This window comes from Dunckerocampus dactyliophorus, chromosome 11 (genome assembly GCF_027744805.1).
Source record: "Dunckerocampus dactyliophorus isolate RoL2022-P2 chromosome 11, RoL_Ddac_1.1, whole genome shotgun sequence".
In the NCBI taxonomy this organism is placed as follows: Eukaryota; Metazoa; Chordata; class Actinopteri; order Syngnathiformes; family Syngnathidae; genus Dunckerocampus; species Dunckerocampus dactyliophorus.
This window is the reverse complement of record NC_072829.1, coordinates 18,913,514-18,933,079: the sequence shown is the minus strand read 5'-3', so window position 1 is coordinate 18,933,079 and position 19,566 is coordinate 18,913,514. Positions and strand designations below refer to the sequence as shown.

The following is a 19,566-nucleotide window of genomic DNA, read 5'->3' as shown; positions in this document are numbered from 1 at the left end:
TCCATATAACATAAAGCGTCAAGTCAGTGCAAGTCTTTTTTTTTTTCAATCAACTTTATTAATGCCTCAAGTCGGTGCAAGTTCAGACTAACACTTGGTGACGCCTTCTGGCGCATCACGCTCTCATCGGCTGATTTTTGGGGCACCGCCTCCACTCTCATCTCATTGGCTGATTATCGGGGCACCGCCTACGCTCTCATCTCATTGGCTGAGTTATACAGCACGTACATGAGTTTGTGTGAGAGACAGGCTTGTCCCTTCAAACTTCTTCCTTTTCGTAGTCCCCCTGAAACTAACTTAAACAATTAAGTTAAGTTACAAATTAAAATTTTGCACACAGCATTATCGTGTAGTGCGTGTGCGTTTGTCTGTGAGACCAGCTGACTCTGAGACTCTTTGAGTCGCGTTTCGACTCAGGCTAGTCCTCCTCCTCCTTCCTGCCTCCACTTGCGCTCCTGATCAAGACATCTCGTGAATGGTAGGATTGTTTTTGTTTTTCAGTTTTATTCATTTACAGTAATCTTATTTATTACCTTATTTTATATTGGAATGTTACTGTACTATGTTTATGCTAACGTTTTCTTATATTTTCCCACCATATTTGGTGGACTTTGACTATTTTGAAGGGCCAAAGGGGTGCTCAGGCTCGTATCTAAAGTTACTTGGTAAACTTTTGTTACGTACGCGGTGCATTTTTTTTAAATTTTTCATCTGCGTGCTTCTAATTTGACTGGTGATAGAAAATCAGTTGGAAAACTTTGCTCGTGGTACTGAACACGGTATTTTTAAGAAAACGGCAGTGAACAAGGCGGACAAATTATTTCCCTGTTTGCCATCACTGGATGTTTGCATGAATCACCAACTTCACACAGATCATTAAAACATAATTAAATAATAAAGTCTTATAGATCACTTAAACACATACACAGTACACATAGCTGTATAATAAACAATAAATATAGCAACTTCTGATCAGTCCATGTCAACTTCACACTTAAAATAATGTGCAGATTTAAGCCCCACCCATTTCTGGTTAAACCGCTGCCACTTACATTTTATGCCCCGCCCACTTCGAATACAGATACATATACAGATAATTTAGATGGGTGAACAGATTCAGAAACAGATAGCGGTGTACTCACTCATCCTAGTTACGACTATCGAACTACATTACTGGCACACCATAACACACCGGCTAGCGACTAGCTAAGCTAGTGACTAACTAACTTGGCCGCAGCGTGTCAGTATCTCGCTCAAAATACCTCAGACCAATACAAAAAAGGGATGTAAATCTCTTTGCTATAGACGATTCGATCTCGACACACACATAGCGATAAGATTCAAAATTCGATACGATTTGATGCAGTGTACAGACGATATGATTTGATTCCATTCAATTCTACGGTTAATGTTTGTTGATGTAGATATTAATTTTACATTAAAAACTAAAGATGCCAATTATATGAAAGTGGCATTCTTACCGTATTTCTAAATGTGTAAAAGAGCACATCATATCCCCAAGTATGCTGTAAGGCACTGGCAAAAATATAACATGTGAAATGTTTATATTGTTTAGACACAGAACAAAAAAAGACTTGTTGAATGAATGATCCTCCCTGAATGAATGATCTTTTTCTCTGATTGGATCAATATTTCACATTCTATGTTTTATATATATATTTTTATACTTAAAAAAATTTACATGTCTTAATGTTGCTAGAACCTAGAAGTGGAGCCACCAAACTAAGGTTCGTTGTACACTGTGTGCAATGACAATAAAAAGTCTATCTATTTATATGAAATATAACAATGAAAAAACACAAGTCTTAACTTTCAGTCCAAGTAATAATACACAATAAATAAATGGTGCAAAGACCCTTAAATAATGACACAACTCTTCCAAGCACAGATAAGTAAATACAATTATTTGTCACATGGGTGCAATGAAAATGCTGTTTTAGCTTGGAAAAGTAAACAATCCCATACTGAAAATGTCATAACAATGGTAATCGTACAACATTTCAGACTGAGCATAGTGTTTTCAACACTGCAGAGGCAACAATTCAAAGTAATCAAGTTACAATGCGTAAAAGTTACCATACTCGCAGTTCGGTTTTCGACAGACCCTATGTACCGGATTGATGATGAAAACCGGGGTTGCACTGTATTTGTTCATTTTTATCTTTTTTTTTTCAATGTTGTGTTACCTGCTGGTTGTTGGTACAATGTGTTGCTTTCTTTCAAAAATAAATACTACCAAAATCATAAGTAATCCTAATTGTGTGCAATGTGTAATATTGCAGTATTGCCAGAAACGAACATTTTCCATGTGTTATGGAAATTGCAATTCATGTGTGTCTCTTTTGTGAATTGTTGCATGAGACCCTTATTATTTGGACATGTGTAGGCTACAAATCATATTACCTCATTGCTCAGTGTGGGTATGGATATCATATTTCATAACACTGATTTAACGGAGAAATACATCGAATGGTTGTTTTTGTCTCCCCCATGTTGAAATTAAAATGGTAAATGTGAGTTATTACATGGGATCCATTGGCCAGCTGGCCTCAGACTAAATGGCAGAAAATGCTGACATCATGTGAATAACATTATAGATGTTGATCACTTTGAATGCGATTCCATTGTAGTGAATGATCACATGGGTGTTCGTGATAAATGATAAATCGGCAGGTGAATGTGATATATTTAGAGAGGGTGGGGGGAAAAAGAGGTTATGATTTCATTCTCGGTGGTCAATGAAGTCAGCGAGGGGCTGGCTGTGCCCCTCCCCGCCTGGTGTGATGTCTGATGCCGGTTGTCTCGCAGTGGAGGCTGATGAGTATTAATTCAGGACCGCCTCTCAAACACGCATCCCTCCTCTGCCTGGTCTCTGTTCACCGGAAGGCACACAGCCTGCCCCCCGCGTGCTCTGAGAATTTGCAGCCCGGATAGTCGCCCTGTTGTAGGGGAAGAGGCGAAACACCGTCAGGTGTTGACCAGCAGGGTGAAATCGCGGTGCAGACTGATGACGATGATGATGGTGAGGATGATGCATCCCTTCCTGTGCCATTATGAATTTCAAGACGCAATGTGAAGAGGCGTATCGGCATCTTTTTTCCACGTTTCGCCCAACCGTAAAGGTGGATTACATGCTCGCTTGGGGTCTACAGAGCTGAATACCGCCCGACTGAGAGCGCATCTCACGGCCCGCAGCGCTGCGCCATGGCCTTGGATGTCCAGACTTGCGCGGTGTTCACGGTGATCGCGTTGCTGGTGCTTGTGAACGTGCTGTTGATGTTCATCCTCGGTACTCGTTAATGGATCTGCGATCGGGGCCCGGTTCACAGCGCACCTCACTGTCACACAGGAGAGGAGAGACAGGCTGTGCGCGGTGGTCGAGAGCGGGGACACCCGGCGCTCCATCACGGCTACGCGTTGAAATGAATGACGTTGGTACAACATAATATATTTGTGTTACCCCCTCCCTGATCCTTCGTTATGTATTGTCTCCTCTCGCTTGTGGTTTGATGTTGTCTGGTGGTGGTCGTAGTGGTGCGGACACAGATCTGTGATGCTCTAACCATTCCAGTGCACTGGAATTATCCCCGCATATAAACATGTCTCCTTCGTCGATCTCCTCTCCTCTCCTTCCTCCATGTTGTACATCCTGGCTTATGAGCATGGATTCATTTAACTGTGTCCTGATGCGATTATTAGGACAAAACCTGCACTCATATCTAACCCCATCCTGCTGCTGCTGCATGATTGTTTTTCTTATTCACAACATGGCAGCTAATAGCGGGGTTATATCTTCCCGTTGAAGACAACGTGATGCTCCTAGCAAATACGCAAGCAAGAGATGTGCGCTGTACATTCTGCGGAATCACAACGGAACAACCACTAGTAGAGAAGGCAAGGCCTAATAAAGCTGGGCCTCCACTCCAGGTTTCCCCCATTTTAGATGCAGCTAAACTCAGCTCCCATTTCACAGCCTGCCATATTCACACTTCAACAAGGCACATGTTTCAGAGGCTAGTGGCTGAGTGGACATTGCAAAATCTATTTTTTTTCATCCACCAAGTGAAAAGGCTTGTCAGGTGTTATGTCAGTTCTTTCACATGCAGCAACATGAGCCAGTAAAATATGGGGGGCAGGTGCCATGAATGTTGAATGAATTTCAGAAATAGATATGCTAAAAGCCCATCTCAGAGCTGTCCACAATGTTCCTATTATTAGTGATGGTGGGCCTGCTAGTTTTTTTTTTATTTATTCTTTTTTTTATAGATGTAAGTGCTCTCTCACACTGTAGCCAATGTAGTCTGTTTTTGAGTGAAGTGGAGGAAAGGCTTCACAGGTTTCATGTGTAGACAGAAATACTTGGCAGCCATGCATCACGGCAGGTACTTTTTTCACATGTCATGGCATGTGGGCTGATTCTCTTCACTGTTGAACAAAACTTGAGTTTACTTCCATGTAGGAAGCAGAGCATCATGATGTTGTACACTGCAGTGGTTATGGCTCAGCTGGCTATCACTGTAAAGCAGCATAGCACGTGTTTTCATGTGAGCAGGTTCTGTGTGTATTGTTATGTTTCTGTGCATGCATTATCCTTCATGTATAGGATAGCCTAGTCTCATTGAATTGGAAGTGCTGCACATGTATTTCACAAATTTGGAATCGCTCCAGGGCAGGTGTCTTCAAATAGAGGTCTGTTTAATGCTGTGACAAAAGCGTCAATGTGCAGATGGTGCGTGTGAGGGTTGTGCTGCTATTTCTCACTGGTTTTAGGAAGAGCATGTCTGATTGGCTCCCAGACTCAGGGTATATGTGTATTACATAACACGGTTGGCAGACACAGGGAGGACGGACCGTGAGACTTACTCGGTGCGTCAGAAAGAGAAACCTCTTTCTGGAATATACCACCCTGTTAATCGACATCTCGGTCTTGGCGCTCGTGAAGGATCGTAATTCTGAGCTCTTCCTGAAGGGATTTAACTATAATGATCATATGAGCCGGACTTCTCCATGCATACGCTCTCTGTACAGTTGCATGCTGCAAACATGGTAAGGCTTGTTAAAAGCATATGTATTTGCTTAGGAATGCTGTCACTGCGTTGGTGCAGCTATGCTACAACTACAAGTAGAGGGGGAATGCAGTGGAGTTGCCAGTGCAGTGAATGCTGATGCTTTGTGGTGCAAAGAAAGAAGCATTCAAGCTTTTCTATAATTTTGGTTCATTTCTTCATGGCCTCTGTTTTGTACCAAAAACAGAAGTCTGTGTCAGATATGTCTATGCTAAGAAAGACATTGTTTTGCATTCATTTGCTTTGACCTAAATACAGATCTTGCAAACAAGTGTGGCTTCTGATCTTTGATAACTTGACATTGGCGTAACTTGACATAGGCTATTAGAGCTGTTAGACAGTTACACAGGTGCTGAGTGTTTGTGTGTGTGTGTGTTTGTGTGTGTGTAAGGGCTTGCTGTATGTTATTTGATCAAGCTAGGTCTGACATTGTACCATGGCAGGGGCAATTGGGAAGATTGATTATGTAATGCTTTTAATTTATTCACACATGTAGAGGGGGAAAATGCAATATATTGGAGAGTGGTGATCTCATTAAAAAGATGGAGGGATGAGGGGAAGGATAGAACATAGAGGAACATTGGCTAGGGAGTGGATCTCTATCTCTCCCTTGTTCTCGCTGTCCGGTGCCTATATTATTCAAGATTGATAGGAACTGAACAGATTGTGCTATAGTAGTGAATTGGGGTGAAAATAGAATGGTATTAGCGTGGATGGGGTGAGACAGACAAGCAATCAGAAGGTTATACGAGGGCAATCAAGGTTGACCTCTGTAGCAGTGATCTGCGGTGAGGTTCATGGCTGTTGTGGAACTGACTTCTTTGGAGGTTTTTTTTTACTTTAAATTTTTGTGCTCTAATCAATGTTAATACAGGTTGCTCATTAAAAGAATAACGGGAGGCAAAGAAGATAATTTTTTTTCCACAATTTTTGAAATCTAAAACTGAAAGACATTTGTGGTCTTACCTGTATTTGTTTGTGAAGTACATGTGCCTATCCCTCTCCAGGAAAACCTCTGCTACTTAGTTATAAAAGTTCTCCTTATTTTCTTTTAGTTGTGCTTTGCACGGCAGCGACAAGCACCTGCCAGCCCACGAATGCCCGTTTCATGGTGAGCCAGAGCTCTGTGCTCCTCACCTTATGACATTTCTCTAAAGTTGACTGTCCGATTAGCAAGAATAATTACGTCACACTTACATTCAAGACAATTACAAACGCTGTAGAAAGTCATTTTGTATACTAAATGTTTCTGCAAACATTATGTTGATGACATTTCGACAATCCAGCAATCCAGTTTATGACTGATGACTGTGCATTCTGATCGTAGACTGGGCTCACGCAGCCTCATTTCAGGTTTCTGGCCTGTATTTGATTGGGAAATGTGTAAATTCAGCGATTTTACTGAAAAAAATGTTCAAAACGATTGGAATCATACAGAAAATACGTTTATAACACTCTGCTGCACCTGCCTCTTCTAACCGCACGTCACTACTCTGTAGGTGCCAGTCCAGTCAGGTAACAGTCTTCCCGATCATTTCACGATGTAGTCCTGCATTTTAATCATTTCAGTCTGCGCAGTAAATGATATACATCTAATTACTGTTCCTGGATGAACAAAGATTTTTAATCTTTTTGAGCAGCCACCATCCGTGCTGTTTCCATGGCAGCGTGACACATGTTTTTGCAGTAATCCTCCTCTCTTCCTGAAGTGAAGAGCTTTGAGATAAAGGCTGGGGCTATTGTTTAACTGCTCACAGCCCAGTGTGATTTCCGATCTAATCAAACTGCTTAGTGACATCTTTGAATGAAAAACCTTCACGAAAGTGTACTTTTGCATGACATGGAAGGAAGCCTGTAGTACTTTGTAAAATGTGATCAGATGGCATGTCATTTGGCAATATTTAACAAAGGAGGGACAAGGCACTTCATTAAAAACAACTTCCATTGTATGCAACAGTATAGATGTGCACAGCGTCACTCATGTACATCAAGAAGAGCATATTTGCTATTATTTATAAACATGTTAAAGGTTTTAAAAAAATGGTAAGAATTAGTGATTTTAAAATTTTCATGTCAACCTTTCGCACAAATGAATTGTGTTCACACAACATAACACATAAAGTTAATGTTAAGTCAGCTCACTATATTTGATTTCACCGAACAACATATTTTTTTTGTATCATATTATGTTGATAAAATGAAATATTAAAGTCACTGCTTAATTCATACACATACTGTATACTATACTAGTGGCCATAATGCATATGCGTGTATTTTTTGTTTTTAAGCTAAAAAAACCTTTATCCATACCCCGAGTTTACGTATTTCACCAGGAAGGCGAAGTGTTTCCAGAAGTCAAAGGAGTGTCTTCAAGCTCTGGCTTCTTAGTATTGTCACTAGTAGGGGTGTACAGATTAAAACGTTACTACATTTCTTGTTTAAGAGAAAAGCTTTCTCGTGGCCACAGGGCAGTCAGAAGCAGTCAGACTGTGAGCTATGGCACCGCTACTATGAATGATAATACACATAATGTGGAAATGACAGTGTGCGGGGCAGGATTGGAACCGCACATTAAGTGCTTTGTGCACACTATAAACCTTGCAATCCAAGCTGGCCTTGGGTTTTTCCCGCATCACTTGTTTGCTCGAGCGGGTAAGATGTGTGTTCAACTGCGGAAGATGTAGTAATTGGAAACTATAAAGAGCCCATAGGTGTGAATGAGTGTTTGTGATTTAGCGGCGACCATTCGGGTGTGCACACCACCTCTTGCCCAAAGTCAGCTGGTTTAGAACTTGAACAGAGTATGAACGAATGAACGAATGTTACGGACAAAGTCACCATGATAAAAACTTTTCATTGACTTTACAGCATTTTTTAAGAAACATTTTAACATTATAACTGTCATACAAGCATAAGAATAAGTTAAGTGCTGTATAATAAGACTAGACTAGAATAAATTACATCAGAAATCAAATGCATCTCCCTTTGATGCGGGATGTAGGTGGAGCACCCTGGAACAACACAAGTTTGAAGGGATAACTGAAGACGAGTCAACTTTGTGCATGCCTTTTAACATGCCTCAACCTCATACAACTGTATAAATGTGTTAATTATGGATGTCCCGATCAGCATTTTTGGCCTCTGATCTCGATCTGATTTTTTGGCCTCAGATCCAATCTGATTTTGAGTCCTGATCCGATACTTTGACAACATTATTGTAGATTATGGAACTTAAAAATGTATGTATTGTATGAAGTGACTTAAGTAAACAGCCTTGGTAAACACTTCATACTCTGTTATATGTTTGGTCCTCAGATAATGTAATCATAGCAGTCCACCACTAGAAAATAAAAGCTGCCACACCTTCAAAAATATTTTTTTAAAACTTTAAAACAATGTAAAGTAATATATTGTATGAATGTATATACATAACTCTTATAACCCTTTTTGCACTGCCTCTCTGGCAGCTAGATTAGGGGCGAGCTAGAAGTGGCTATCACATTCATACTAACTTACTTTTTAAAGTGTCACTCAACAATCTTGCTCTGTTGGTATCATTATAATACTTAGGGCTTGTCATCAAAACTCTAGATGTGCGACTAACGTAGTGTGTCCAGCTTTAGACAGTGATGCTATTACACTCCAACAGGTAGCTCATATGCTAGCAGTAGCTCACCAGCTGGCAGCTGATGTTGAGTAGTTCACCAAAGAATATTTGTGTTCTATATAAGTGTTCTATTCAAACATGACGCCTGTATTTTATGACAAATGAGCACACTGAGTGGAAATGTTCTTTGTAAACAAAGTGCAATAACATGTTGGCAGTCACATAATATAGCTCAACTCTCCTTTCTTTTTGTCAAAGTAGTTTTAATAGTGCTGCAAGGTTGAACTTTGCCATTAAATTAACAGTTTTGCAATGTTCTCGGTTCATGTTCTGCTGGCTGTTCATAAAAAATTGTTATTTGTCATAATTTAAAAAATCGCAGACGCAGCCGTGGCACAACACAGCGGCGGCAGTCCCATGCAGCACATCACCACAGCTTCAGAAAATCCTAGAGGAAACCCGAATGCATTATATTTGTAGTATTGAATGCAGCAATGCTAGTACCACCCCTCGAAAAAAATGGCATTTTGAAGGCATTGCAAGTGGCTGTAGTTTACAATGCAGAAGTACTTCCACACAGGTGACATGGATTTGTTGACTTTCCAGCCTGCTGCAACAACAAAGCATTTTATACAGCAGGTGTGATTAAAAAAAATGTAAACAAATCAGCCATCTCTAGTGTTAATTGTTGTACAGTAAAACTTAAACAACCAATTATGTAGTGATCACTACCTATGCATAGTGGGCATGAACACAAGACACAGGACGATTACTGTGTGTGTTTTGGTGCTTAGGAGGCAAGCCTCTTCACATTAACTACCGTAAAGAGCACTAACTTCTGATATACATTCCAGTCTTCATTTATTATTGGTGTTGACTTATTATCACTCTGGCCATACAGTATTGTACTGTGCAGCCAGGGCAGGAACGTGTGTGCCCCTTTCCCCATCCATTTCTATGGTCTATATGTATATCGTATTTCTGCTCTTTGCAATCACTGGGACCTTTCTGTGCTGGCGTCAAAAAAACATTGAAAAAGCGAAACACACTTGTAGTGTTAATCCTTTAAATGTGTGATGCAATATATGATGACGGTTTAACCTCCAAATTCTTTTAGGCATACTTTTCCAGAAAACTTTGGTAGAAGTCAAAATTGTACAGCTTTAGAAGCGTTTACTATTGGAGGAGCAGCTCCTGACCGGCTTGGTTAGAACTGGCCGCACTGGACTGCATGCATGGCTATGTCTGTCCTGAGGAATACTGATGAAGAGAGCTGGAACTGGAAGGAAAATTTGGAACAAACAAAAGATGGAGCTTTGCCAAAGAGGCAAGCATGCACAGCTTTAATGTGCTTGTGTGTGGACATGATTTTGGTCTCAAGGCAGCAAAGAAGAGTTGTCAGTGTGATGGATCGCGTTGCTGTTCACTAGATGGATGATGTCGGACCTGGGTCCCTCTTAGAAACAATGTTGCAATGTTGTCTCCTGTCCATTAATGAGAATGACCTTTAGCTGCCTAAAGCCCTTAAAGAATGTCAATCAGCTCACAGGCCACGATCCTCTTGTCACCAATATCATATTTTGACTTACATTTCTCACAGTTGAGCAATTTAAGCGTATATTTTTTTTTCTTGTCACCACGTCGTTTTTTTCAGAGAGCTAAATTCCATAGAAAACATTTGATGAGTCATGCTTCAGTGTTTCAGTGTGTTGGAGATGAAATTTGTGAAAAGAGGAAAGGAAAGGAGATGCTGTTGCTAGTCAGTACAATTACACGTGTAAATATTCCAGCGTTATAATAGGTCAATTACTTTGTCTGTGGATTGGGTTCTGATGCATGTCTGAACACTGTGTTGCTTCTCCTGTCATAGTTTTCCTGTTTGTGTTGCTGCACTTTGTTGTATTGTGCTGTGGTTTGTGTTAGCAACTGTGTAATTTTGTTTGCAGTCCTTAACGCTGTCAGTGGGCTTTGAGGGTGTGCATTTGCATCCATTAGTAATCTGAGTGGGTTCGACAAGAATGATAAGAAGTATTACAATTGCTGTCACATTTGTTTAATATAATCTCTCTGATGAAAGTCAACATTTTACAGTTAAAATTCATAATTTGTTGTACATTGGGGGAAATAATTATTCACCCCCTGCTGTTTTTGTAAGCTTCTAGCCCCTTACAAAGATACTAACAGTCCATTTTGTGGTTTGTTTATTGTAACGGAGAGAGAAAATCAACCAAAAAATCTGGAACAAACTGTGAATAAAGGTTATATGCAGGTTATATTTGATTGAAGGAATGAAGTATTTGATCCTCAAGCAAAACTTTACTTAGTACAATGTAGAGAAAGTTAGTTGGCAAGCATAGAGGTCAGGCGTTTCTTGTAGTTGGTCACATCTTAGGAGGGATTTTGGTTCACTCATTTTAACAAATACTCTCAAATCTAATCATAATCAAATAGTCAAGATTTGCAAGTCAAAGTTTCAGATCCCTCCTCATTTTTTCCATGCATTAAGGTATGGAGAGTCACTACTGCTACTCCAGGATCTTGTTGTGTTGGCCGTCTTTTTTGGGTCATTGCCATGCTGGAAGACCCATCGACCACCCATCTTCAATGTTCTGAGGTGTTCTTCAGGTCTGGTTCTTTAAGTTGATGCCAAAGAGCGCAATTTTGGTCTCATCTGATCACGTCACATCCTCCCAAGCCTTATATGAATCACTCCAGTGTTCATTGCTAAACTTCAGACAGGCCCGTACATGTGCCTTCTTGAACAGGGACTCTGCAGGATCTTAATCCTTTCCGGCAAAGTGTTAGTATTGTTAACAAGCTCCTCCTGTGCAATTCTGGGGTGATCCCTCACCTTCTCACGGGGTGAGAACCTGCATGGAGCATCAGAGCGAGGGCTATTGACTGCTACGTTGTATTTTGGAAATTAATAGACCAAAAATTACCATGCATGCATTTAATGTGCGTATGTTTTGCTGACATTTTGTCTCTTTCCGTTAAAAGAAACCTACCATAATTATGGTTTATGTCTTTGCAAGGGTGGTAAACTTACACGCTCAGATGATCAAATAATTATGTTCCCCATTGTATAAATGGTGTCACCACATATGTAACACAATTTTAGTATTGCTTAAGTTATATTCTGTCTTTCTTTACACATTCTCCAGTTGATAAGTGGAGGGTCAATCGTCAACGCTGAGGCGGTATGGGACCATGTGACCATGGCTGACCGGGAGTTGGCATTTAAGGCCGGTGACGTCATAAAAGTGCTGGATGCTTCCAACAAGGACTGGTGGTGGGGACAGATTGATGAAGAGGAAGGATGGTTCCCTGCCAACTTTGTGCGGGTGAGTTTGATGGGACCACAACTGACCCACAACCACAGACACAACATGCACCCACACACCCAGAAATTAAGGCACATGGTCATTATGCAAACAAACACACAAACACAATGGTGAATAAGCCTTTGCTAATAATTAGGGATGCTCCAATCAGGGTTTTATGCTGCCCATTACGATACCGATCACCCATGAGTGAAATTGGTCAATACTGATCACAAGTGTCAATTTTTACATTTATTTATGATGAGTGCTATTGGCCCGCGGTGGACAATTCCAAGGTCCCCTGACTATTGGTCATCATTAAAAAATAAAAAGGGGGGCGCCCAACATAATTCTTTTTTTTCATGGTGCCCAGAATTCCTGGTTGCACACTGCTATTGGCTGTATGATATGAAAAAGGTAACCATAAAATCGCCTTCATTTATACAAAAACAGATTTGACTTTTTCAAGAGAACATATATCACTCATGAAACTTACAGCGGATGAGACGTCTTCTTTAAGGAAAGTTTGGATGTGAGAGCACATACTTGTAGTTTGATAGTATGTTTGATGGCGTTCTAGCAGGACTTCCAGGTATCACGCAACGGGGATCCAAGTAAGAGAGCAGTCGGCAAACCCGGTGTCTTCCACTGCTGAGAGAGGCTGGTCATCTAGTACAATGAATTCAATTATTTTTTGGGTTATTTGCTTTAGACTGCTGACTGTCATGCACATACAGGCGAGTGTTACCCAGCGTTGGCTACATTAGCTGCCGTTTGATGATCACACCGTGAGCCTCGAAAAAACTCACCATACTCCAGTTTATTCTTCAATTGGCGTATTAAATTAAAGCTTTTTAACGTGCGACCCCAGTGAGACATTTTTCGTGGCATATTTTGCAGGGTGCAAAATCTATATCACTTTCACAAACAGCAGGTAAATTCCACATGTCAGACATGTTTCTTTTTGGTTTGGCATGCATTTTGTGAAGAAAACTGGGCGGGGGACGCTCGTTACGGGCTGCGTGCTGCACTAGTACGAGCCATAGGTGATCGACTTTTGTGATCGCCGTTGAAAGGCGTTTATCGGCATGCCAATCACATGGTTTTTCATGAAAATCGGCTGATATTGATTGGTGGCCTAGCGATCGGAGCATCTCTACTAATAATACATATTGCATTCAAATAACTGCTGATGATGTCCCTTTAGTGTAGCGTCACCACCATCTTCTTCTCTTAAGCACTTAAATTCACTCATTCTTCACTTTACATTGCGATTATATAGCCACCACATCTGAACAGAACAAACTCTACTCTGCACTGAAACCTGATGAGGTTGTCTTATTGTACTGTTCTTAACTGGAGGGTTTGCTGAAGCAAGATTTAGCATCCTTGTAGGTACATGCTCCACACAACAAACACACCCCGCCAGACACCCCTCATTGCCACTCCCACCTGTCCATCCTTCCACTGTCACTCCGTCAGAAGGCAGGACTGTCTACCAAAAAGTATCTTTCTGTTGTGTCATTCTTTTTCTCCAAGGTGGAACCCCACCCTCCTCAGCCCCAAACAAAACAGGTTTTCTATATCAACCCCATAGCAACTCCACGGTTCCAAAACACCACGTCAAAGGTGCGTTTTTTTCCAGCTTCATCCACCCATCCAGCCTGCCCCACCCGCCACGCAAAGTACCCTCAACATTACCAAACATTAGCATTACTGAATCATCCTCAATGCAGGTGTCGATAGATACAATAGGTAGTTCTGACGAGTCAAAAGTAAAGATCTTTAAAATATTTGAGACTATATGAAGCTGTATGAGTGATTACTCTTATTAACTTTCACTTTGTTGCAAAATATTTTTTCAGTGCTTACTGTTTCAGTATTTACTGTTGACTCTGAACATTTTTCAGTTTTAAGGCTGCACTACTGGTTCTTGTCTCTGCAGTCAGTGTTCTCCCACCCGTCACTCTGCTTGTCTGTGGCGCTGCATTTCTCATCTCGTGTTTGGCATTCTACCAGTCGATTTTTTGATGTTCTGTTGGCAAAGTGTGTGTCATCAGGTGTTGGCTGCTGGGCATTTTAAGTCACGCTCACTTGACCCTTTCTATGAGCAAAGTTGTAATATGTCGTCTCTGCATGTTTGGGAGCAAATGTGAAGCTGGGGGGAGCTGTGTGCAAGTGTGCATTGGATATAGAAATTGAAAACACCCCTGTTAAGATATGCTAAAGTTTTACTGGCATAAAAAAAATTGAGACAGCAATAATTTATCCTCCTTTGGCTTGACTTATGAAGTGTGCAAATTATACAGTGAGCTGGTTTTATCAGTGTGCAACTCCCTGAAAACAAATATTTCGCTGAAGTAACTTTTGGTTTTCTTTAAACATGCAGTCTTTTGGGGTGCACACCTGCCATGAATTAAAGTGAGTTTGATCATCTCAAATAGAGTTCAGCTGCTGCAGTTGGATTTTCCTGGCAATTACTCATTTGCATCCTACAGCAAAGTCCATGGTTGACAGTGAGCTTACAGAACATCAAAAACAGCTTATTGTCCAAACATATCATGCACTGGAAAAGTACAAGCAGTTTCAGAGTATTACACTTAACACACTCAAGACTGCCATTACGAAGTGGAAAAAATATGGAACCACAATGACCAAAATACCAAAAACTAGATTTTTCTGAAATGGATTAAAAGACAAGACAAAAACTGGTCAGGAAAGTGGCCAGTGTTGGTTGTGCAGTCCAGTAAAGAATGGTGGTGTCATCTTCAGTTTTCTCAGGCAAATTTGGTCTAAACCAGTCAGATGTTTGCATACAGCAGACCCCAAGCATACAGTACATCCAAAGAAGGCTTCAGGAAAATTAGAGTTTTGAATGGCCCTGTCTGCCCTGCGATTGGCTGGCGACCAGTCCAGGGTGTACCCCGCCTCTCGCCCAAAGTCAGCTGGGATAGGCTCCAGCTTATCCCTGCGACCCTATTGAGGATAAGCGGCATAGAAAATGGATGGATGGATGGAATGGCCCTGCCAGAACCCAGACCTGAATCCAATCAAAACATCTGTGGAGAGACCTGAATATAATGTGCACAAATGGTGCAAGAAAGAGTGGGTGAAAATTGCCAAGTCAAGACCTACCCAAAAAGACTGAATGCTGGAATTAAAGCAAAAGGCAAATCGACTAAGTACAGTAATCCCTCATTTATTGCAGGGTCCAGACCCGACCGTGACAAGTCAGTTTCCGCGAAGTAGGATTCCTTATTTATAAATGACAGATAGATACTTAATTCATCTCCAAGAGAAATTCACACTAAATGGAATATGTTTGTAGTTGGAGCATCGAAAACCTGTTTACGACCTTCTAAATACAAATAAATATACATTTTCAACATTGAAGCCATCTAGACATGAAATAACACTCCTATAGTCACACTATAGCCCCTATAGACACTTTACTGTACTATATATGTGTCCCTCAGCGCAGTGATCCCCAACCTTTTTGGACCCACAGACCGGCTTGTGTCCCCTCATGTGTTCGTACAGTATAGCGCGATCCAATATGTATTGTGTAAAACTATGACAGGAACAACATCAAATTAAAAGCACAAAATGAATACAGACCAACCATCCACCAGTACGAGTTTTTCAGCGAGACGATTATAACATAGCAGTTTGATGTGTGTGGTAACAGGCACTGTTCTAGCATGAACTAACTTGATGTTGTGCATAACAAATATGCGCATTAGCACTCAATAATGTCATCAAACCTTGCCTTCATGCGTACCCACATAGTTTTAACATTTGGGATCAAATATGAGGTTGAAGAAAAACGGGGCAAATCCAGTATAGTAGTCTATCTGTGCAGCGTGGGAGAAAGTTAGCCCACGCGCAATATACAGTGTGTTTAAGGACCGCTGAACAAAGTGGGATTTGTCGCTGTTACCTGAAACACAATGAAACAAAACAACATAAACATGAAAACTGTGGGATTTCTAACTGTATATTCTTTTTTGAATAAAATAATGAATGGCCCATATTTCCAAAATGTACATTTACATTCTATGTTGTTCTTTACTATTTTATTTTTGTTTAAAGTATTTTTTTTTTTTAGCATTGCGCCTAAAATTTTCCCACGGCCTGGTGATTGGGGACCGGAAAGAGAGGCTGACAGGAAGTGACGTTGGCGGTTTAGAGTTGAGTTTCAGCTTTGCGTGGGTGACTTACTTGACTTAATATCCATGGGTCTCTGTCCCATGGGTGTCGATAGAGGTGTCCACAAATTCCCTCCACTTGTCTCTGTCTATGGTAATGGTCTTGGTTTGCCATACGCTCTTGTGGCACCATTCTTTGATGTCATCTAACAATTCTCTCTTGGGTCTGCCATGTTTATTGTTGCCTTCAATCATGCCAAAGGGCGCTGATATGATTTGCATGGGTAACGGCCACAAAAGTAGCCCTTATTTTTATTAGGGATTATTGTGCCTGTTGTGAGATAATTCATACCTGCAAAAGCCTGCTGTTCAGGCGATCGTGTGTCTCACCGAACATTACAGTAACACCACTGACACCAGTGACCAGTGTAGAACACACCATATCATCAACGTCTGAAAGTGTCTTATGACTGCCTTATATTTGTATTTTATTTAATGTAGCCCTTATTATGCTTGAAAATGTTATTTAAATGTTGTTAAATGTTATTTAAGCTAAAAATATGTAACTTTTCCTTAAATATGCATATAAATGCATAAATCTGCATAATGCAGACTAATAATGAGGCCGTATTCAACCACAGAACAGCATGATTTATTCATTAATATATTTGAAAACCATGACAGCGTGAAACCACAAAATTCAAAGTGCAAAGTGGTGAGGGACGACTTTATTATCATCATATTATTGAACATTTTGAAATCTTATTATTTTCAATTTAATTGCACAAATTATAGATGACATTACAGGTGTAAAAAGTTTTTAAAATTATTTATTGTTGTCTATTTTTTTTACATCAGAAATACTGGGTATTGTATTTAACAGGGGTGTGTTCTATATATTGTACTGTACACTGTATAAGCATGCATAAGTGCGGGAGTCACATACAAGACGGTTTTCCTCCTATGGCCACAATACTATGGATTGTGTGGCAGTGTTTTCGTGAGGTGAGCATCTACCGTATGTACTGTATGTAGTGGAGTGAGATGTATGAGGTTTTGTGGTAAGAGTGTGTAATATATTTTCCTAATACTTTTTCATCAGATCCACTTAACACACAACTTTAACATGATGTTTGTGTGTGTGTGCGTGTGTGTGTGTGTGGGTGTGTGTGGGTGTGTGTGAATGTATCTGTCCTCAGTTGTGGGTGAATCAGGAGGATGGAGGAGCGGAACCAGCCGAAGGGACCAGTGAGGTTCAAAATGGGCATCTGGACCCATCCAACGACTGCTTGTGTCTGGGCTCACCTCTTCAGAACCGTGACCAGATGAGAGCTAACGTCATCAATGAGATCATGAGCACAGAGAGACACTACATCAAACACCTCAAGGACATTTGTGAGGTACATGAGCACGTGTACTTGCAGTATTTTTCCCCTGACAAACACATGCAAAACACATGCAAAACATTAAAAGAAGGCCCAAAGGGCTACACTGGTTATTCAATATTTGTATTATATTTTGAAAATTATATATATATTATATATATAATTATACTATATATAATTATATAATTATACATAGTACCCTGCGATTGGCTGGCGACCAGTCCAGGGTGTACCCCGCCTGTCGCCCGAAGTCAGCTGGGATAGGCTCCAGCATGCCCACGCGACCCTAAAGAGGAGAAGCGGTATAGAAAATGGATGGATGGATAATTATATATATTATACAATTATATATGTACTGTATTTATGAATCAGTTTTTAGCAGAAAACTAAAAGGTGAATGGTTGAACAGTCAAGTAGGTAGTTCAAAGTAGCACACTCACAACAGAAACAGTAGTACATACTGTGTATTGCTGGTTAATGAGGAGGGTGTGGTTTAATGTAATTACCACCCCATATCAAGATTTGCATAATTACTGCTCACCGCTTCCAGACATAAATAGTTTGCCAACTTTTTGACATGTAGCCATCACATGGGCTTGTTTAACACATTGATGAATAAATGAATACTATTTAATGGAACAAGCACTAGAATACAAGTTGTAAATGTAGGTCCGTGCTTGTGATCATGGTTAGGCCAGCAGAGAAGGCTTTGCTGTCCCTGACTACACACCATTGGTCATAATACAGCTACTGGCTCCCAGTGACATCATCTTTGATTATTTAGCATGATTGATGTTGACCCCTTACTTTTGTAGGGCTACCTGCGCCAGTGCAGAAAGCGCGTGGACATGTTCAACGATGACCAGCTGAAGGTTATCTTTGGGAACATTGAGGACATCTACCGCTTCCAAATGGGATTTGTTAGAGACTTAGAGAAACAGTACAACACAGAGGAACCCCACCTTTCTGAAATTGGACCATGCTTCTTAGAACATGTGAGTTCAGTGTGTACTATTCAAGGTTAAGCTTTTTAACTTCAAACTCAGATCAGTAGAGTTAAACATGTACCGTCAGAATGAAAAACAGTGTCTTTCTCTTTTTTTCCTCTTCTTTCAACTATAGTATTAACACTTTACCATGACATAAACTACACCCACGTCCCAACTGGTTTTACCTCTCCTGCCACCTTAATGAGTAATTTTAAGGCGTTTCTTTGTCTTTTAACTCAAATTCTGTGGTTGTTAATATTGCTGCTCTTTTGTTTTGCAGCAAGATGGTTTCTGGATCTATTCAGAATATTGTAATAACCATTTGGATGCCTGCATGGAGCTGAGCAAGCTGATGAGGGATGGCAGGTACCAGCACTTCTTTGAGGCCTGTCGACTCCTCCAGCAAATGATTGACATTGCCATAGATGGCTTCTTGCTCACCCCTGTCCAGAAGATCTGCAAATATCCCCTCCAGTTGGCTGAGCTACTCAAATACACGGCACAAGAGCACAGGTACAGCACATTTTAAATAGGATAGCATTTTATCTCATCTCGTATTTAAAAAGCATCATTACATAATGAAGTTGTACTGCAAAAAATCTGTATTTCATCAACATACTGTATTTTTAATTTCGGCACATGAGTGCAGCATCATAAGAAAATATTACAGATGAGCAGATGCATACATGAATATTCAGAACAGCAGACTACTGCATGCAAGCACACAGAAACATAGTGTAAGTGATTCAGCGTAATTCAACCAGCTCCAGGTCATTCACAAACCAGGTGTTCTCAGCCAGAGAGTGACAGGTGCCAGTGCTGCCAGCAAGGCCTGCCAAATCACAGTGTTTGACTGCAGAGAATATGCCAGCTATAGGCCATCCCTCTGTCAAACACACACACACACACACACACACTATATTTGGATCCATTTCCCATCTGAGACAAAGAAAAATCAAGCTAGGATAGCACTGACGCAGTCCGATTTTACAGTTTGGTAGAAAAACTGGCTAATTATTATTCAATG

General features: G+C 40.6%; 1 protein-coding gene across 9 annotated transcripts in view; it reads left to right on the top strand.

Annotated features, from left to right (window-relative positions):
- Nucleotides 1–19,566, top strand: part of LOC129189714 (rho guanine nucleotide exchange factor 9) — a 54,839-nt gene that overhangs the window by 19,017 nt on the left and 16,256 nt on the right. For 4 of the 9 annotated variants that reach the window (XM_054791687.1, XM_054791683.1, XM_054791686.1 and 1 more), the window contains 5 exons: nt 11,859–12,038; nt 13,557–13,646; nt 17,365–17,565; nt 18,366–18,545; nt 18,820–19,052. In XM_054791687.1, the coding sequence (XP_054647662.1) occupies nt 11,859–12,038; nt 13,557–13,646; nt 17,365–17,565; nt 18,366–18,545; nt 18,820–19,052 (884 nt within the window). The other 5 variants (XM_054791691.1, XM_054791689.1, XM_054791692.1 and 2 more) reach the window with 5 other exon arrangements.